This window comes from Acinonyx jubatus, chromosome B2, assembly GCF_027475565.1.
Source record: "Acinonyx jubatus isolate Ajub_Pintada_27869175 chromosome B2, VMU_Ajub_asm_v1.0, whole genome shotgun sequence".
Taxonomy (NCBI): Eukaryota; Metazoa; Chordata; class Mammalia; order Carnivora; family Felidae; genus Acinonyx; species Acinonyx jubatus.
Genome location: NC_069385.1, coordinates 130945325 through 130965180, shown reverse-complemented (window position 1 = coordinate 130965180; position 19856 = coordinate 130945325). Strand labels below are relative to the sequence as shown.

At 36.8% G+C, this 19856-nt stretch overlaps 1 protein-coding gene across 1 annotated transcript in view; it reads left to right on the top strand.

Moving 5' to 3' along the window:
- The window catches only part of LOC106971974 (uncharacterized), a 328414-nt gene that overhangs the window by 264482 nt on the left and 44076 nt on the right, over positions 1-19856 (top strand). Inside the window, exon 14 of the mRNA XM_053223149.1 lies at positions 16106-16265. Within this exon, the coding sequence (XP_053079124.1) occupies positions 16106-16265 (160 nt within the window). The remainder of the gene's footprint in view (positions 1-16105; positions 16266-19856) is intronic.

The following is a 19856-nucleotide window of genomic DNA, read 5'->3' as shown; positions in this document are numbered from 1 at the left end:
TTCTGCAGTCAGGCTGTGAGACTATGGTTGAAGAAGAGAAGTTAGAATCACATCTGCCCATCTAAGATAGAAATGTCCTTGTTTGTAGCAACTGTCATGAATATCAGCTGAGAAATTAATTGACTTTTGGGGGAAGATTTCTCCATAATGGAGAGATCACATTTTTCTGCAAATCATTATACTTAGCGCTTCCAACTAGGGGCCAACAAGAAACAAAGAGTAATCCTGTGATACCCAAAATATTCTGGTCAGTTTCCTGGGCAGCTCATGTAAAATTCTTTTTTCCTCCTCCTTCCAACCCACTCTCTTTCCAGTCTTCCTGCCCCTGCCAGAATCACCAATAGAAGAATCATCCTGCAGCTTTTATCCTGAATGTCATAGGATCTTGCTTTCCAGTTTGCTCATTTGGCAAGCAATGTATGTGAATGAAAAAAGATGAGAAAAGCAACAAATTTGAGGCAGCACGAAAAGGGCCAGGAACACATTTCACTCTGTTGATGGTGTCCTTTGTTGTGTAGAAGCTTTCGCGTTGGAAATAGTCCCACTTACTCAATTTTGCCTTAGTTGCCTGTATTTTCAAAAGCTATTTTGATATCCGTGTAATCGTTGTCAAATACAATGTCATGAAGCTGGATATCCATTTGCATGTGGATATCCGGTTTTCTCAGCACCATTTGTTGAAAAGACCATCCATTACCCACTGTATATTCTTGGCATCCTTGTTGAAGATTGGTTGACTGTATATGCGTGGATTTATTTCTGGGATCTTTAGTCTGTTCTATTGGTCTAAATGACTGTATTTATTCCATTACCACACTGTCTTAATTACTGTATCTTTGTAACATAATCCAGCAACTCCACTTCTAGAGATTTATCCAAAAGAAATACAATCAGGATCTCAAAGAGATATTAGCACTCCCATGTTCATTGCAGCATTATCCACAATTGCCAAGATAGAAAAACAGCCTAAATGTTCAACAGCAGATGAATGGATAAAGAAAATATTGTGGAGGGGAGCCTGGGTGGCTCAGTCAGTTGAGTGTCTGACTTCAGCTCAGGTCACGATTTCATGGTTCATGGGTTTGAGCCCCACGTCAGGCTCTGTGCTGACAGTTTGCTCAGAGCCTGGAGCCTGCTTTGGCTTCTGTGTCTCTTTCTCTCTTGCTCCTTCCCCACTTGCACTTTGTCTCTCAAAAATAAATAAATGTTAAAAAAATAAGAAAAAAAGAAAATGTTGTCGACACACACAATGGAATATTATTCAGCTTTGGAAAAGAAGGACGTCTTGCAATATGTGACAATGTGGAAGAACCTTGAGAACATTATGCTAAATGAAATAAGCCAGTCACAGGAAGACAAATACTACATGATTCTACTTATATGAAGCATCTAAAATAGTCAAAGTCATAGAAGCATAGAGTGGAATGGTGATTGTTAGGGTCTAATGGGGAGGGGGAAATAGAGAATTGCTTTAGAGCAGACATAAAGTTTCACTTACGCAAGATGATTTAGTTTTGAGATCTGCTGTACAACATCATGCCTATAATTAACAATACTCTATTATACACTTAAAGATTATTAAGAGAGTATATTTCATGTTAAGTGTTCTTACCGTAATTAACAAAGAAAAAAGTGCTAGGAGGAGGTCAACACAAGTATCTCTGAGAGCATACATAGAGCAAAGGAACCAAGACAGGTCTGGAAGAGGATTGGGGCAGACACCAAAGACATAAGTGGAAATATAACCCTTGAGTAATTTTCAGAGGTTTCATATAATTTGGCTGGAGAAAAACAGAAGAAAACACATGCACGGGCAAAGGAAAGATGTGTGAACCCACGTGATCATGAGAAAGTATGATGTATTTGGCCACACCAAAGTTTTTTAATATGGCTGGCGTACAAGATAAGGGACGATGGCAGTTGGCTGAGATAAGATTAGAAATGTAGTCAGGGACTAGATGATAAAATTATTGAATATCAGGGTGCCTGGGTGGCGCCCAGTCAGTGGAGCATCCAACTCTTGATTTTGGCTCTGGTCACGATCCCAGGGTTGTGAGAACAAGCCCTGCATTGGACTCTGCATAGGCCCTGAGTCAGGCCCTGTGTTGAGCATGGAGCCTACTTAAGATTCTCTCTCTCTCTCTCTCTCTCTCTCTCTCTCTCTCTCTCTTCCCCCATCTGCCCCTTTCCTGCATGCTCTCTCTCTCTCTCAAAAAAAAGTATTAAATATCATGTTGTGGAGTTTGAATTTGTTCTAATGGTAAGGTGAAAAGAATGGAAGATTTTAAATAACTAATTTTAGGGCAATAACTCTACTAGGAGAAAGGAAAGTGGATTTAATAGTGGTCAGATTGAACTAAGGGAAATCTAATGAGAAAGCCGTGAGTATCAAGAGCCTTAACTAAAGAGAATGACATGGGAAGTGGACTGTTGTGGCATACTGAAGAAATAGGTGACACACAATAGAACCTTTGGCCTTGTTGGAAGTTGAAGATGAAGGAAAGGATGGCATTTAGCATAACCTTAGGTTTTGGAGTTGGGTAGAAAGGTGGATGTTGGTAGCATTCTCAGAGACAAAGATTACAGAGAGTAAACATTTGGAGGATATAGACCGTGAGTTCAATTTTTATTCATATTGACCTTAAGGTATCTTGGATATTGTCAAGGGAAAAAAAAAAACATCATAAGAAGTCAGATCGATGAGTGTAGAGCTCAGGGAAAACAATAATGACCGTGAATTCATGTGGAGGACGTCTTGAGTGTCATTGCTTGTAGGGTAGATGCTTGATTGCAGTAGGCTGAGTGAAGAATAAGGACACAGAGTCAGGATTTGCTAACTATGTTTGTTTGTTTGTTTTATTTTTAATAAAAAGCTATGCTGTAAATGGAAAATGTGGAAAATGGTTGGAAAAAGATATTTTTTTTATAAAAGAATAGTTTTTAACATGGATGTGGTCTGAATATATTTATATGCATATATGAAAATTCTACAAGGAGGAAAAATATTGCAAATGCTTAAGCAAGGGAGAGTGACTGAGTGAGGAAGTCTCTGAAGACAGGAGGTTGAGCACATATGGAGACAAACCCGGGACTTTAGGAAATGAATCTTGTCACTCAATGTGAAAAGGGAAGAGATAAGGGTGAATGCAATGGCATGGGGGTTCCTGGCAGGGCGCTGAAGGAATTCACATATGATAGCCATTATAATTTTCTGTGAAATGGGAGATGAGCACAACCCTCCATTCTTCCTTTCTTAGATCAACAACATAGCTGCCTTAAAGTTGTACGTCCCTGGGGAAGGGAAGAAAGTCTTCCCTGATCATTCAGTTTCCATTTGACTACTAACTTGTCCTATGGCCCCAGGCAAGGATGTTCATTTGCTAGATTTCTGGCATTTTCTTGTGTAACTTGGTAAGGATGACACATATGTGTAGCTATTACAAGAGGCTCCACACGAAGCATTACTCTATTATTTAAAATGACTAGGGTCTCCTAAAGAAGTTGAAGAAATCAAATTGTGTATCATACAGTTTAGACTTTCATAGGATTAAAAACTTATCAGATAATGTTATGTACCATTTATTACCGTATCAGTATACTCTTCTCACTTGTAGGAAGGTGGATGTTTACAACCAAGCATTTCTTTGTCCAAGGTTCACATTAAAAAAAATTTTTTTTTAATGTTTATTTGTTTTTGAAGGGGAGAGACAGACAGAGCGTGAGGTGGGGAGGGGCAGAGAGAGAGGGAGACACAGAATCTGAAGCGGGCTCCAGGCTCTGAGCTGTCAGCCCAGAGCCTGACGTGGGGCTTGAACTCACGTAAGGTTCACATTGTTATTATCAAGATTGCTTGTGAAGTATGGAAAAATAAGCATAGAATTTGTGCACCAAATAGCTAGGATTTAATATTTTGCTGCCTCAGACCAAGAGTTGTTTGCCTTAAAATAAAACAGAAGGGTTAGCCCCTGGGAACATGTGTGTAGGAAGGGTGGGAAGCCCTGTGATGGATGGATTAATGATTAGGGAAAAACAAAGGTAAACGAAGTGTATGGACATCATAGAGAATGAGCCTGAAAAAGTCCAAGAGGAATAAACAAGTTTTATTCACTCTCTCGACCTTAGGCCCCTCACTGCCTTCCATGCCGATCCTATTCTATCAGAACCAGGCATGCTCGGTAACCCCCAGGTTTTGCTTGTGTTTAGAAGCAGGTGCCCTCAAAATATCTCTACGTGGTGATAGAGATAACAGTAATCTCCTACAGGGAAAATACCTGTATTTTTCGTAGGCATAAAGTCACTCTTACACGTCAGCTGAAAGAGCTCTCTTTACTGATGTTTGCACAACGTCTCTCTCTAAAACGCTAAATAGCTGAGTGGCGTGTTCATCTACACAGCAAGCACTGCCACCAGTGGAGGCATCTGGTCAATGAAGCAGGGTTTGCTGTGGCCTAAAAGTAGACAAAATGACACGAAATCACAAGAACTCATCTTGTGCCAGTCTGGATTTGTGCATGTTGACTGATGTAGGTTAGCATTCTTTTTTTTTTTTTTAATTTTTTAAATTTTTTTTAATTTTTTTAATTTTAAAATAACGTTTATTTATTTTTGAGACAGAGAGAGACAGAGCATGAACAGGGGAGGGGCAGAGAGAGAGAGGGAGACACAGAATCAGAAGCAGGCTCCAGGCTCTGAGCCATCAGCCCAGAGCCCGACGCGGGGCTCAAACTCACAGACCGTGAGATCGTGACCTGAGCTGAAGTCGGACGCTTAACCGACTGAGCCACCCAGGCACCCCTGTAGGTTAGCATTCTTCATCCAAATATTAAGGCAATGATCCTAAATCTTCTGAGCTTTTGGATCAGTCCTGTCAAAACATGCGATAACGTGGCTAGTATTACAGGAACATAGAGCAGATCAAGTCTGTTGCGTAGGCTGTGAACAGAGAATTTTGTCTAGCTCTGTAGACGCTCTACATTATAAATGCAGAGTAAATGTAGAGGCTCTAGATTGGACCCTATTGAGTTTGGCTGATTGGATCTTATTCCTCCAAGAGCCTGAGTAATTTATTGCTGAGGGGGTTCTACTAGAAAATTCTCACTCGTCATAGTTCTAGTGGGAGAGTTGACCTGTACGAGGACGTTCTGGACCTGAGTGTGGTTATTTGAACTGGATTTTATAACTATAAAAGAGCATTATTCTTTTTAAGTTATTTTTTCCTTATTATAAGAAGACTGTGTTATTTAGGAAAAAAATTGACACTACAGAAGAGAATCAAAACATAAATTTTAAAAACACCAATAATGTCACCATCTAGACAAAGTGGTGTTAATCTTTTGGCAAATTTATTTCAATTTTTTCCTCATATATATTGATTTCTACAAAGCTGAAGTTATTCTGTAAGAATAATTACATATGTTGATTTTAACCTTAATATTCTATGATAAATATTTTCATATTCTTTACTTACCTCATGAACATTTAATGCCCACACATTTTTTATAGCATATAAGCAGTATAAAATATTTAAATATTTATTTATTCCTGGACAACAGATTGTTTCTCATTTTTTCTTTTGCATCTTATGAATAATTCTGATGAACATCTTAAGACTCAGGGTCTTGTTCACATTTTAGATTATTCTTTGAAGAGTGTCCTAGAGACCCAGAAACACTCTTCCAGACAGTATGATGTTTATAAGACACTTGATATAGTTTCAAAATTGTTTTTTAGAGACTTTGTATGCATTTATACATGCCAGAAGCACATGGGGATCTTACCAAATCACATTCACATCATGTATTAACTTTTTTTAACCTAATAGAAGAAATGGGATCTCATCTTTTTCTACATATGCTCTCCTTTGTTTCTAGTTACTAAATATTCTTAGTAGGCTTAACGCTCAGTTGTATTTTTTCTTTGTGAATTGCCTTTTAAATGTCCCTTTGCCTCTGCCTTTCTTTCTAAAGAGTATCCAAATGTTTTCTTTACTGAGTTATATGAGTTTTATACATATGACACAATTAACTCTTTTGTCATATTTTAACATATTTAACACATTTTAGCATATTTTAATTCTCCATTTGACAATTAACTTTTAAATGTATTTTTGATAGTTTAGAAAAATAGCTATTATAATTAATATGCAGTAGAGCCTTTTGATCATTATTAGACTTACTAAATGTATCTTAAGTTAAAAGAATCCTTCCTCATTCAGAAATTCTGTAACTATTTACTTCTATTTTTGTAAAATTTGTATTTTGTTCATTGAACCCCTTACCATAAGCCATGTAGAGTTCATTTGATACAGATTAGTGTCAAGATTTAAACAAGACACCTTTTATTTTATTTTACTGGTCTTTTCTATAAGTTGGTATTATCTCTAATTAGCTGTTGTGCTATTTTGTTTTACTTTGAGAACTTTTAATTGTCAGCTTATGTTTCCAGTGTGATAAATGGAGCTCCTCCTTGGTAGAGCCTCTTTAAAAAAATTTACATTAAAAATGTTTATTTATTTTGAGAAAAAGAGAGTGGGAGGAGGGACAGAGAGAGGAGAGGGAGAGAATCACAGTCAGGCTCCAAGCTGTCTGGGCAGAGCCTGACATGGGGCTCGAACTCATGAACTGTGAGATCATGACCTGAGTCATAATCAAGAGTTGGACGCTCAACTGACTGAGCCACCAAGCGCCCCTAAAAAATTTACATTTTGACAAACTTTAGATGGCCATCTTATAGGCATTGGCATGACGAAAAACTGACGACCATCTACACCTCACAGGGTGTTTGCTTCATTTGCATCACTGTGGGTCCCACATAACCCTTCTGAGGAAAGCCTTTGTTGATATTATATGGATCCCTCTCCTCTAAATCCCTTATTGGAGTCATCCAGAAGACCTACAGGCTGCTTACATATTTGTTTATAACATTCAGAGAATGAGAAATCACAATTTAAATGTCAGATTTGTTTAAGCTTTTATATTCTTGGGAGCTGTACACAAATCGGAAAGACTGGTACTCAAGTTAATTAGTTTTTGGGGTGTGGATGTGTCTTCCTAATTATTGACTTAATAGTTCCAAATAGCCTGATAAATTTTAGCTGCGGACACTTATTACTTAGGAAAATTAATTTGGATGGAAATAATTTAAAGGTAGGTTTTGATGAGGATATTATGAGCATATTCATTGTCTAGGGAATACATATAAGATAATCAAAGATTTTCCACTTTCCGAATCAATCTTCTTTAAAATAAAAGCAAAATATTATTTATCATGTAGGGAAAAAATTCTAAAAATTCTCTAACTACTGTAGAGCTAAACAATTTTCATACCTCCTGAACTTGCCACCTCGTGACGGGCACTCAGTGCCCTGCTTGTCTAGGAATATATCTATTTAAAAGATTTGGACGCTACATTGTGTCAGCTCCAGCAAACTGAATGATTATAACCAAATTAGTTCATTGCTGTGGGTCCAGATAATTCATTGATCATTCATTATTCAAAAGCCCATCAGTATCCCCACTCTGTGCCTTAGGCCCTAAGCTCTTTGGTGTGGGCAGCTGAGTTCCTGCTATATGCTGACTCCCCTTCTGTCTTTTCTTCAGCAAGTAGAAGGATCTATTTCTACCCCAACTAACCCCATCTGTAGCTGCAAGAAGCTGGGTCGGAGATAAACTGAACATTTCTTGACGTAATATTCTCTTGTAAATATATAATAAAAGTGGCTCAGTTAAATCTAAATCATTCATCAGTCACTTGATAAATTGGCTTTTGGTAAATTGACCTTCTTCTGATACCTCTAAGATAAAAGAAACTAAAATAGTCTACCACAATTTTTATTTTCATCCCGAACTCACAGGAAACTGGGTATATGAGTCTTGACCAATGGCAAGCAGGTGTCAAAAAGGTATGTGTACCTGGGTAAAGTGACAATGTACACACTCTCTTTTTGTCACAGTCCATATCTCTGGCATGGGCTTCTTTTGGGCCACTGGAATGAGAAATGTCCTTTCCTCCTTCTATGTAAGTACCTCCATCTGATAGTGCAGGTCATGTGCATGAACCAGCGTCATTCCCTACTTCTCTCTGTCATGTCCTGTATAATCCATAAAACTCTCTGTGAAGGATTTTTATCTTAACTTATCACTAAAATCATTGAACAAACAAGTGATCAAACACAAAGAACAACTGTTTTGCTTTGCTTCTACAAAATAATGAGGATTACACGTGCATCAAATGGCAGGTTACACTCTCAAACCATGTATCTAAAATGTTACATAAGTAAGTCAGAATAAAAAAGAAATATAGTGGCAAAATGACATGGAACTCTGGACTGCAAAGGGCAAAGGTGTTGATTGTAGAATTCACCATTGTCTTCTCTGTACCCAGAAAAGTGTTTAGAACACAATAGACATCCAACAAATATTGGTTGCAATGAAAACACGAATAAATGAATGCATTTTCTTAATATTGAAGACATACCCCTTTCAATAAAATATGGTTCACAGACTGTAAGTTCAAATGACTCTAGTCCCCAACTGCTTTTCATTTTTAACTCTTCCCTGGAATATAATGAGGGGGTGTGAAAAAGACATACACACAGCTCTCAGGTGTGTTAATTTGACTTATCCAAGTGATAAAAAGAATAGATTTTAAATCTAAATTCTCTGGCAACATCCAACTTCAAAAAAATCACAGCGCAATGTGCAAAGAGGAGTCGAAAAGGAGTCGCAATGGTGCCCACAGGAGAGTAAATGAGAAGCGTTTATAGGCATTGTATGCAAAAAGTCCAGAGGACCCAGGGGAGGGCTGAACCTGTCATAGACACAGAGTGCTTTGTAACTCCCTTCTTGCCGGTTCTCAGCTATGATTTGGTGTCTCCAAAGCTCAATTCCGTTTGGCCCAATCTTCGTTCTCTACCACTCTCTCCAACTCGTTTTTTCTCTTTATTCATCTGGTGAGTAGGTTCATATGAGGCTTGCTTAGATGCTCAGAACTGCGGATGGATTCTTAGTGATTTTGGTCACATTTGTAAAGGAGCCATCGTTCTGCGAGGACACACATGGTTGAAGGTGCCTCAGCCTTTAGTCTGACTTAAGTGCTTGGGCAGCATTTTTTTTTTTTTTTTTTTTTGTCATTAATAGTGATCTTGAGTCAGGACCTCTCACCAGCCCTGTGCTTTCCCAGTGGTCAAGGCCACACAGCTGAATTTGATTTGAGAAAATGCCACTGCAGTCCTTCTGGTTCACCCCACTCTTTAAACTTTGGGTTTTCCTGTAAAAATGATCTGCCTACAGTAGCACCTGGGTGGCTTAGTGGGTTGAGCGTCCAACTTCAGCTCAGGTCATGATCTCATGGTTTGTGAGTTCGAGCCCCGTGTCAGGCTTGCTGCTGTCAGTGCAGAGCCCGCTTCGGGTCCTCCGTCCCCCTCTCTTTGCCCCCGCCCCCCGCCGGCGCTGTCTCAAAAATAAATCAACATTAAAAAATAATTGATCTGCCTGCATCACCTGAGTCAGCACCCTCACGGGAATAGAAGACAATATGAACTGGACCTTGTGGTCATTAGAATGAATCACTGAACCAGCAAGAATAGAATTCTAACTCTAATATATAGTGAAAAATTCAGGACCTGCTAACATCATTTCCTTTTCAAACTTGAGGAAACCAAGCCTTAGCGACTTTACGTAATTTGCCTAAGGCTGCACAGGAGGCCAGTGGCTCAGCTGATGTCCACACGCAGCCTTCAGACATCCGGAACCTGCAATACTAATTGTCCCTCATATTTCTTACTTTTTCTACACAATGAGATGACTTAAATTTCATATTTATGGTTAATTTTCACCTAATGAATGAATACGATGTCGTGGTCTGATACCTGGATTGAAGACTGTTGGGCCTGGCTTGAATCGTGGCTTGTGTGTCTTTGGCAAGGGTTTTACCTCTAGGATTCTTTAAAATGTGGACAGTAAATAAAGAGTAAAACTTTGTTTTTTAGAGTCCACATATGAGTGAAATCGTGTGATGTGTCTTTCTCAGTCTGACTTATTTCACTTAACATCATAGCCTCTAGATCCATCCATGTTGTTGCAGAGGCATGATTTAGTCCTTTATTTTATGGCTGGGTAACATACACACACACCCACACATACACCACACTTTTTTTTCCTTCCATTCACCTATGGGTGGACCCTTATGTTGCTTTCATATCTTGGCCATTGCAAATAATGCTGCAGTAAACATAGGGGCACATGTATCTTATCAAATTAGTGTTTTCATTTTCTTTGGGTAAATACGCAGTAGTGGAATTATAGGATCAACCAAATAAATTAATAAACAACAACAACAAAAACCAGAATTAGACCTGTAAGTACAGGGAAATAAACTGATGGTTGTCAGAGGGAAGGGGTTGGCAGGATGGGCAAAATGGGTGAACAGGAGTAAGAGACACAGACTTCCTGTTATGGAAGGAATAAGTCCTGGGAATAAAGGGCACAGCACAGGGAATATAGTCAATAATATTGTAACAATGTTGCATGGTGACAAATGGTGGCTACACTTGTGGTGAGTGTAGCATAAAATATAAAGAAGTCGAGGGGCTCCTGGGTGGCTCAGTCGGTTAGGCGTCCAACTTCAGCCCAGGTCATAATTTGGGTCATAATTTCACAGTTGGTGGGTTTGAGCCCCACATCGGGCTCTGTGCTGACAGCTCAGAGCCTGGAGCCTGCTTCAGATTCTGTGTCTCCCTCTCTGTCCGCCCCTCCCCTGCTCCCACTCTGTGTCTCTCTCTTTCTCTCAAAAATAAATAAACATTAAAAATTTAAAAAAAAAGTAAAGAAGTTAAATCTCTATGTTGTACACCTGAAACTAAGGTAACATTGTGTGACATCCATACTCAATTTTTTTCTTTAGAAAAAAAGAGTAAAACTTTGATCTGCTCCTTGGGAGTGACTTAATTGATTTAAATAGTATATTTCTAACAGATTTGTAATTTAGGCAGCTCAGTTTAGTTCTAAAATTCAGTTCTTTCAAGATATACATGAATGTAGTCAAACAATTTAGAACTTTCAATTAACTTTGACAATTCCACATATATATGTCAATAGGACTTCAAAACTGACATTCTGAAAAGAAATTCATTGTCTTCTACTCCAAATCACTTCATCTAGGGTTCCCTGTCTCAGTAAATGACAAGATCACCAATCCAATTCTGAGAAAGAAAGAAAGAAGAAAGAGAAAGAAAGAAAGAAAGAAAGAAAGAAAGAAAGAAAGAAAGAAAGAGAAAGAAGGAGGGAGGAAAGGAAGGAGGAAGGAACTTGGGGTCTGTCCTCAAACTCTTCCTCTCTCTCACCCTCCACTCATCCTTTCTAGGTTCTGACAATTCCTTAAGTCTTGAACTTGTCCATCGTGTTCTATCTATAGGCTCCTTCTTCTCCAATATGCCCTGATCTCTCCCTTGACTTACCATAACATTAGTCTCTTTGACTAGTCTCTTTATATTCTTTTTTGTGCCTTTTAATCTATTCTCTTCATTAGAACCAGAATGATTTTTAATTAAAAAGTATTATATCAAGGCTTGCCTTAAATCCACATAATGGCTGCCTATTGCTATCACAATAAGAGCTCTCTTGACCTGGGCCTTGCCTTCCCTATGTTACACTACCCTAATACTCTGTACTTTGTTCATCACTCTGCCATCTTCTTGCAGCTTTCAGGGCCCCACACAGGGTCCTCTCCACCCACTTCCTGGGATACACCCCTACCCCCTTCCTTACTGCTTGCATTTACCAAGTATTTGATGTTTGGTAGGCATGTGTGAATGTTTGTTGATTAAGGTAGTAAATTAATGAGGAGTGAATGAAGAGGATGATTGTCCCCTTAAAAACATGAGACCACTCATATTTTGAAGGTTATAGAACTCATAAACCCGTGATAGAGCTATCTCTGGAAATGGGGGTGGAGGGGGGTTGACGACTTCCCATTGTGTGCACATTTTCATTTTCTAAATTTCTTTTCTCTTTTTCTAAAAGTATTTTCCCCTTTTTATTTTCTCTTTTTTATTCTTTTTTTGTATTTCTCTTTTTCTCTATTTAGTATGATTTCAAACCAAAGCCATTTGAATTTCAATTAGTGTTAACAGAACGGTGAGCATTCAAGTGTTTCCAGAAAGCCAACAAAAGCTTCCTCCATACATATAAAAACTTTAATGTCATACACCTCATTTAAAATATTCAACAAATCTCCTAAAGAATATGTGAGCCGGGGCACCTGGGTGGGTCAGTTGGTTGAGCATCCAACTCTTGATTTCGGCTCAGGTCATGATCACAGGGTTCTTGGGATCAAGCCGTGCATTGTGCTCTGCATTGAAAATGCCAACCGTGTTTGGGATTCTCTCTTCCTCTCTGTCTGACCCTCCCCCACCTCTCTCTCTCTCTCTCTTTCTTTCAAAATGAATAAACAAACATTTCTAAAAAAGAATATGTGAAATCTGTTCATATATTCTTTTTTATAATTAAAAGAATAAGAATAAATTTTGGCAAGCATATGCTATTCAGAGCTATACCTGAAGCATTGTAATGTACTTACATCAGTAGATAAGTAGTTTTATGAGTAAATTGACTACAGTATTTATAAAGCCATACTGCTGAACTCATTTGTAACTTTTGGAGTTAAAAGGAAGCAATCATATTTGATTCTTTTAAATTTATATATATATATATACACACATATATATATATATACACACACACACATATATATGTATTTTCTTTTAGAGCTGGTTTAAGTTACAGACTCCATCCTTTTTCATGACCCTTAAAATACTACATTAGCTAAATGTTCACACTTGTCCTTTTTAGCTTTAAAAGAAATGTCACATCCTAGGTTTCTGTAAATGACCCACATTCAGATGTGAACCAAACATAATAGCTTCTGCCATTCACCAGGCAATGAATTGCTTCAAATGTAGGACACAGGGCAGAGGACTTTGTAAATTACTTTGTTTCATTGGCCATCATCAGAACCTGTGGCATAATATGTGACCTATTTCTATAAACAATAATGCCTAAGGCTTTATGGACAGGTGGAATACCGTTTCTCTTTTAATTACATTTTGAAGAAATAATTTAAAAATGTAAAATTTTCAGACACTTTGAATAGTTGTATTGTTAAAAGAAATCCGAATTTGTAACCATCATCATGTAATGATAAAGACTATCATAAAATATTAGCTTTTTATTAAAGAGTAACTCAAACCTATAAAAATTGCTAAAATAATACAATGAACTTTCATATTCTTTTTCTAATTGCACTACTTAAAATTTTTCCATGTTTGTTTTTCCTTTTCTCTTCTCTCATCTACTATGATTTAGTATCTTCAATTTTATATAATTCAACCTGATTTTTATACACCCATGCCTACAATGGCAGAAAATGCATGGAACTAAATGTGCATCTGTGTGTGTGTGTGTGTGTGTGTGTGTGTGTGTGTATGTGTGTGTATGTTATTTCTGACCCATTTGAGAATACCAAACTTTCATAATTAAACATGATCCTGGAAAATTTAAACTCCATATTTCATTGGCTGTCTCCAATGTTGTTTATACAGAGAAATTAGTCTGTTGGTCTCTCTCATCAATGTCTCCCAATGCCTAGTTTATTTATGCAATTGAAACTGTTTAGACATTGAATGTCTTTATAGAAATTTACTTAACATTTACTTGGACTCTTTAACTTTCTAAAAAGAACTGGAGAAGTGAAAGTTTGAGATATGCACCACTTTTGATCAGTACGGCCTGTGTAAATATCCAAATGGATAAAATAACTCACTTTTGGGTAAATGTTATATCACTTGACTGATTATATTATCAAATGAATTATATAATATTCAACACTCCCTTTATTTTTAAAATTTTGCACATATAACTACAGACTATTTTTTTCCCTTTTGTTGTGAGAACTTGCTCTACAGACCTGGAAACTATGCTAAACACTAGTAATGGTTGGTAAGTTGACTCATTCACAACCCATCACAAAGCTTTTTCACTGGAAAATGCCACTCAACATAGCAAGCAAAAAATGTAAAGCTAAAACGCGATTAATCTTCGTACAGCTTTCCACACTCGAATGTGCCATTTTGTTCTCTGTTCAAACATTTGTGTACCATCCTGTAGATCCCTGCTTGGATGTTTACATAATTATTCTTTCACACAGAATGAAGGAGATATAAAGAGACGACAGACATTTTCTGGGCAAAAGGAACAGAAGTTAGCAGAAACAGGACTGTGATTCCTAATTAATTCAAAGTTAATTGCGTTGTTGATAATCTTGCACTTAAAATCTTCATATAGAAAATGTTTATGGCAGCAAATTGACAGTAATTTAAGTACATTAAATCTTCCTACCATTAAAAGAAAAAGATGAATGTTACATTAAGCAAGCTTAAGAGAATGGTAAAGACTAGTTCTTGTTTAACAAGACAACTAGCAAATCATTCAAACGGCCAACCTAGAATCTCAAGGCACAATAAGAGTAGTAGTTGAATTTCAAGATGGTGCCAAGCCATATGGCCTGTCTTGGGCCATCAGTGACACTGGCTGGCAGTTTTGCTTTTATTGTCACTCTGTAATGAACGCAAAATAGGGGGAAAATAAAAGACACATAGACCTTATTTGGCAGGTAGGGTCAACAAATCTATTTTTACTATTTTGGAAAGAATCAAGATAGAGTTCGTTAAATGAAGATATGCATTGTATTGGTTACTTTCACTGAAGAGTCAGATGGTGGAATGAAATGAACCTTGGCATTAGCTCTGGGTTTAAATGCTGTCTTTGTTACTTATAAACAGCAAGACTAATTTTTTTTTTTTTAATTTTAGTGTTATATTATGTAAAAGACAGGATTAAAGGAAGGCTAGATAAAATAATGGATGTGAAAGGCCACCATTATAATGGGTACTCAATAAATTTTAGTTTTAATCATCTCCTTATTTAAACCAAATAGAATTATCCTGATCATTGAAATTAAATACTTACAGATCTCTACTTTGTACAGAAAGGCATTTCCATGTAATGCTTAACTATCTTGGGACTCTAATTCATAACTTGGGCATTTTGTAATAACTTTCCAAATAGGTAGTTTATTGATACTGTGATGCATTGGGTTTCTTGACTTGGCCTGCAGACTGTTAGTGGAAAATGTGTGCTGCTTAAACTAGGTCCAGGTATACATGGTGAGCCAAGAGTACACTAAGTCACAGGATGAATACGCTATTTCTCTAGAGTTTCAATTTTCTTCAAAGTTTTATAAGACAAAGCATACGATATTAAAGTAAACATACTGCTCAATCAGGAATAGAGTACATATTTTCTCTTTTCAGAACTTAAGCATATTTAGTGGAAAAATGTTATAAGCATTGGCCTAATTGGTATTTATAATACTCACCTCAATGTTACTAAAGAAGTATTAATGTTTTTCAGTAAGATACTTTGTTGTTACTTTACTAGTGTCACAAGAAGCACAGTGCATTTCTAAATTAATATCTGGAGCTGTTTGGGGAAGTTGGAGACAATTAAGTAAACAGTTTATCTGTTTAGGTGCCTCACTAAAGCTATCCATTTATCATTCATGTTGGAAAACAACCAATTCAGGGAAACCTCTGTGCCAATGGAGCTGGTCCAGTGGGGTTTCTACCAAAGGGGGACTCAAACCAACTCAGTGAGAAAGAAAGAAATCCAAATTTAAGTCTCCTTTGCCAAATCCCTCACGTTCGAATTAATGTGGATATCCATAATACAAATTAATGGCTAAATATTTCTTAATTTTCTACAGCCTATTGCTCAGGCATCAAAAATCAGAAATAGTAGGCTTATAGGAGATAATGGCAAAAAAAAAAAAAAAACCAACAACCCAGATTATTCTTTGATGTTTAGTGGAGGAAATTATTAAATTATTTCTGGACTCTTAGTCAAATAATTTCTGAAAAATAAATGGGAATGATGAACTAGAATAGAATACATAGAAATTGATAGAAGAAACATAAATTGTTTAGCGCTTTTGGAAGAAAAAAAGTTTACAATATTTGGGGAACAAAAATAACAAGTAGTTTTGTTCTTAGATTGCACAATGATTCTTGGATATTGGATGTATTTCAACGCATCCATAGTGAAGAAACCAAGTTTTTCATACCGTATGATTTGGAGATTTCCAATCAGGAGCTCAGTTACATAGTGAAAAGGTCTGAGCAGTGGAGAGGAATCAACGGTGACAGAAGGAAGGTGAGTTGGTTTGAAGTAGATTTGTTGTTTGACTGCGCAAGAGAAACTCATTCTGTTGGCATATCAGTAAGTTGTTAAATTTCCTCACATTGTTCTTGAAGCCATTTATTATTGAATTTGACTGCCACCACTATACAAATCTTGCAACTCAACTGTATATTGATTATTTTTTTATGAGTTGAAATGAGGAAACATGGCCAGGTGGTTCTTAGAGTGCCGCGGTGTTATTTTCTTACAGAAATATTTATTGATACCTGCTGTATATATATTGGGCCAAATTACACAAGGGTGGTGAAGAATATAAAAGAATCGAGGGACAGACTTCCCATATGTGACATAATTGTTGGCTTCAGTGTCATCTTGGGAGAACAGGAGGAAGAGAATATTATTTCGGTTTTTCTCCTTTGATGCCTTTGTTAGTCAGTCCTCTTGATTTTCTTCCCTCTTTCAATAATCTCCTTTACAGACTTCTTCACTCCCTCCATCAGCTTCTTCTGTGGTAGTATCTCCCAGGGCTCTGTACTTGATTTATTTCTCTTCTTACTCTACACACTATCCTTTTGTTAACCCCCTTTGCAACGGATCTTCCAGCCTTTCGAAGATTATTACGTGCGTATCTCAAGGCTACACCTCTCTTCTGAGTTCTAAAGTAATATCATCCAGCAACCTATTTGATTTCTTCTGGTGCACACCCCAAAGACACCAAAAACCCAGTATGTTCCAAACAAAATTGACTTAACACGTATTGTTAATTGGCAAATGCATTTCACTTGTATCACAAAACCATAGCATTTACACATCCGTAATGCACATGGCATTTTCATCTGTTCTGAATCCTAAAGATCGCAAACTCTGAGTTTTTTCTAGACTTTTGTCTCTGAGTTTTTTTTTTTTCCAGTTTGATCATCCAGTCAGTTCTACTGATTTTACTTTCTTAATATCGACTCTTCTCTATTTCATTTGCTTCTGTGTATCTGTGACCTCGATACCCAACTTCTGAAGCCCAGCAATTCTTTGCTAACTGCTTTATCTTCAATCTCACGTTGCACTTGCCACATCACCATACCGGCCATGAATTTATCCTCTAGAATGTTTCCAAAGTGCAAATCTGACCCTGCATTTCCCTGTCATAAACCCATTGCCTGAAGAATAAAAGCCAAAATTCATACTATTGTGTTTTTGACATTTGATGTGATTCTCCAGTGATGTCTCTTGTATCCACATTCCTCCCCTCCCTTCTTGGCCATCCTCTTGCCTAATGCTTCTTACTAAAATATCATTAGTCCATACAAAAATAAGGATAACTTGCTACATATGTTATACTCTTATATATTACCCTCCATTCCTCTGTCTTTGCAGAAGCATCCTCCCAGCTCCTCAGATACGATCTAGCAAACTATTTCTTCTTCCAGGCTGAGCTTGAGTGTTGCTTCTATGGGGTGTCCCCAGAGAGGACCAACTCCTTTTTGCCAAAACCTGGTTTACCTGACCCTTCTAACACACAAATTAACAATTATCTGCCTGTGTTTCCATGTTCTTTTTTAAACTAAGATCTTCTTGTGCGATAGAGTATCTTCTCCATTTTGTGTTCTTGATCTTTAATAATGTCTGCAGAACACAGTACATTTTTGCTATCCATTCGTTTAGTACGTAAATGAATGCATGCATGAATGATTGAATAATTGAACATATTTAATTTGTCCATATAATGAACATATAATCTACCTCATTCCATTCTATGTCTGATAGAAACCTAAACATTAGCTTTAAAAAAATTCCACATAGATTTACTATTAATATATGCAATATGTTTTGAATTCTGTTAAGTTGACAGATAAATATAACATTCCAGCAGACATTTTGATGACCACTGTCTCTGACTTGAAATAAAACACATTTCACTTTACGACATTCATCCGGGTTTCTTCTTCAAAAATCCTTGGCAACAGCATAATTTTTAAAAGGCCCAAATCGTTGTGGCACCCAGCTGGCTCCGTTGATAGAGCATGCAATTCTGGATCTCAAGGTCGTGAGTTTGAGCCCCACGTTGGGTGTAGAGATTACTTAAAAAATAAACAGAATTTAAAAAGGCCCAAATTGTTTAAATAATCCCAAAAGTTAAGCAAAGAGCACTTTCTTTGTAGGATAACGTCAAAGTGACTGGGGTAGGTAGAGTATATTTATTTCACTGTTTTGTTTCACAACATGGAAGTTTAGGAATTTGGAAGCAACCCAAAGTTGAGTACCAAAATGATTTCAGTTGAACAACAGGGGGAGAGGAGTGGGGATAAAAAGTGGGAGAAAAAAATGAATGTTTAGGTGCTAGAAGGAAAATTAATGGAGATTGTGAAATTCCTTAATTCTTTAAAATTAATATTTATCCCCTTCTTTATAAAATGGCATAGCTGACCCATGATGGATAACCATAGAACTCAGGAAAAGAGTGGATACACTGTATACACATTGAGATGGATCAAAGAAAAGGCAATTTGTTTAAATGCAGCGAAAGTAAATAATTTTATCAAAGGCATTTGTGTCTTAAGTAAAATATTTTGGCTTAGATTCTTTGGGGCCATTAACAGAAATTAATATACCCAGATAAATTGCTGTTGTCTCTTCCCCAATATGTATAGACTCAGCATCCATCAGTGATGAGATTCAGAGATGTTTATGCAAATCATCTGAAAATTTGTAGAGCACCTGTTATTTCTTGTTGGGAGGGGAGTGTTGTTTATTAAGCATACAGAAACATTCCTACACTTAAGTGAATAGACATACATATTTTATTTGTTGTGTCTCTTCATGACCTGGTATTTATACTGTGAAGACTTCCTCTTACTGATGATTAATTTTTTAATGTTCTTCTTCTTAACCTGTTTCATGTTTGTTTGTTCAGTTTATTTCAATAGGGAAGCAAGGTAGTCCTGTTGAATCATTGATGTACTAATTTCAAGATACAATGCTAGTTTAATTTAGAATCATCATCTATAATCTAAAATGCTAAATTAAGAGTGGAACAGACACTTTAATATCAAAGCATTTCAAGTAAGTAGTCTAGAATTTTTGCACTTTAAAAATTTGATCTAGATCGTTGCCACAGTAGCAGCTATTAAGCACATGCTTCTCATTTTTATGCTCTGGATTAAAAATTGCCACACAAATGGACACTTTATAATATGCTTAATTTCCTTTTATTAAATTGATAAATGCAAAAGCACAGAACACATTTACACTATGGTGAGAATTTAGGATTATTGCATTTTGTAATTTTTACATTGTTCATACATGTAATTTGTCATTTGTGCAAAGACAGCCACATGATAATTTCAAAGTATTTTAACCATTCTTTTGAAAAGGAAAAGGTCACTTTCAGTAGTCAGTAAAGACATTATTCTATTAAACTAATTTGCCTACATGCAAATTTTGTCATTTTTACCTCATTAACTATTTATCATGAGTAAAAATATATATATTCATGAAGGGGCAGCTCACAGCCTGATGGAATTGGAACTAATATTTTGCAACTCTAATGATTTTTTGCATCCCTAATTAGATAGCATAAGGTTGATATGATTAGGTCAGGATGTAGTG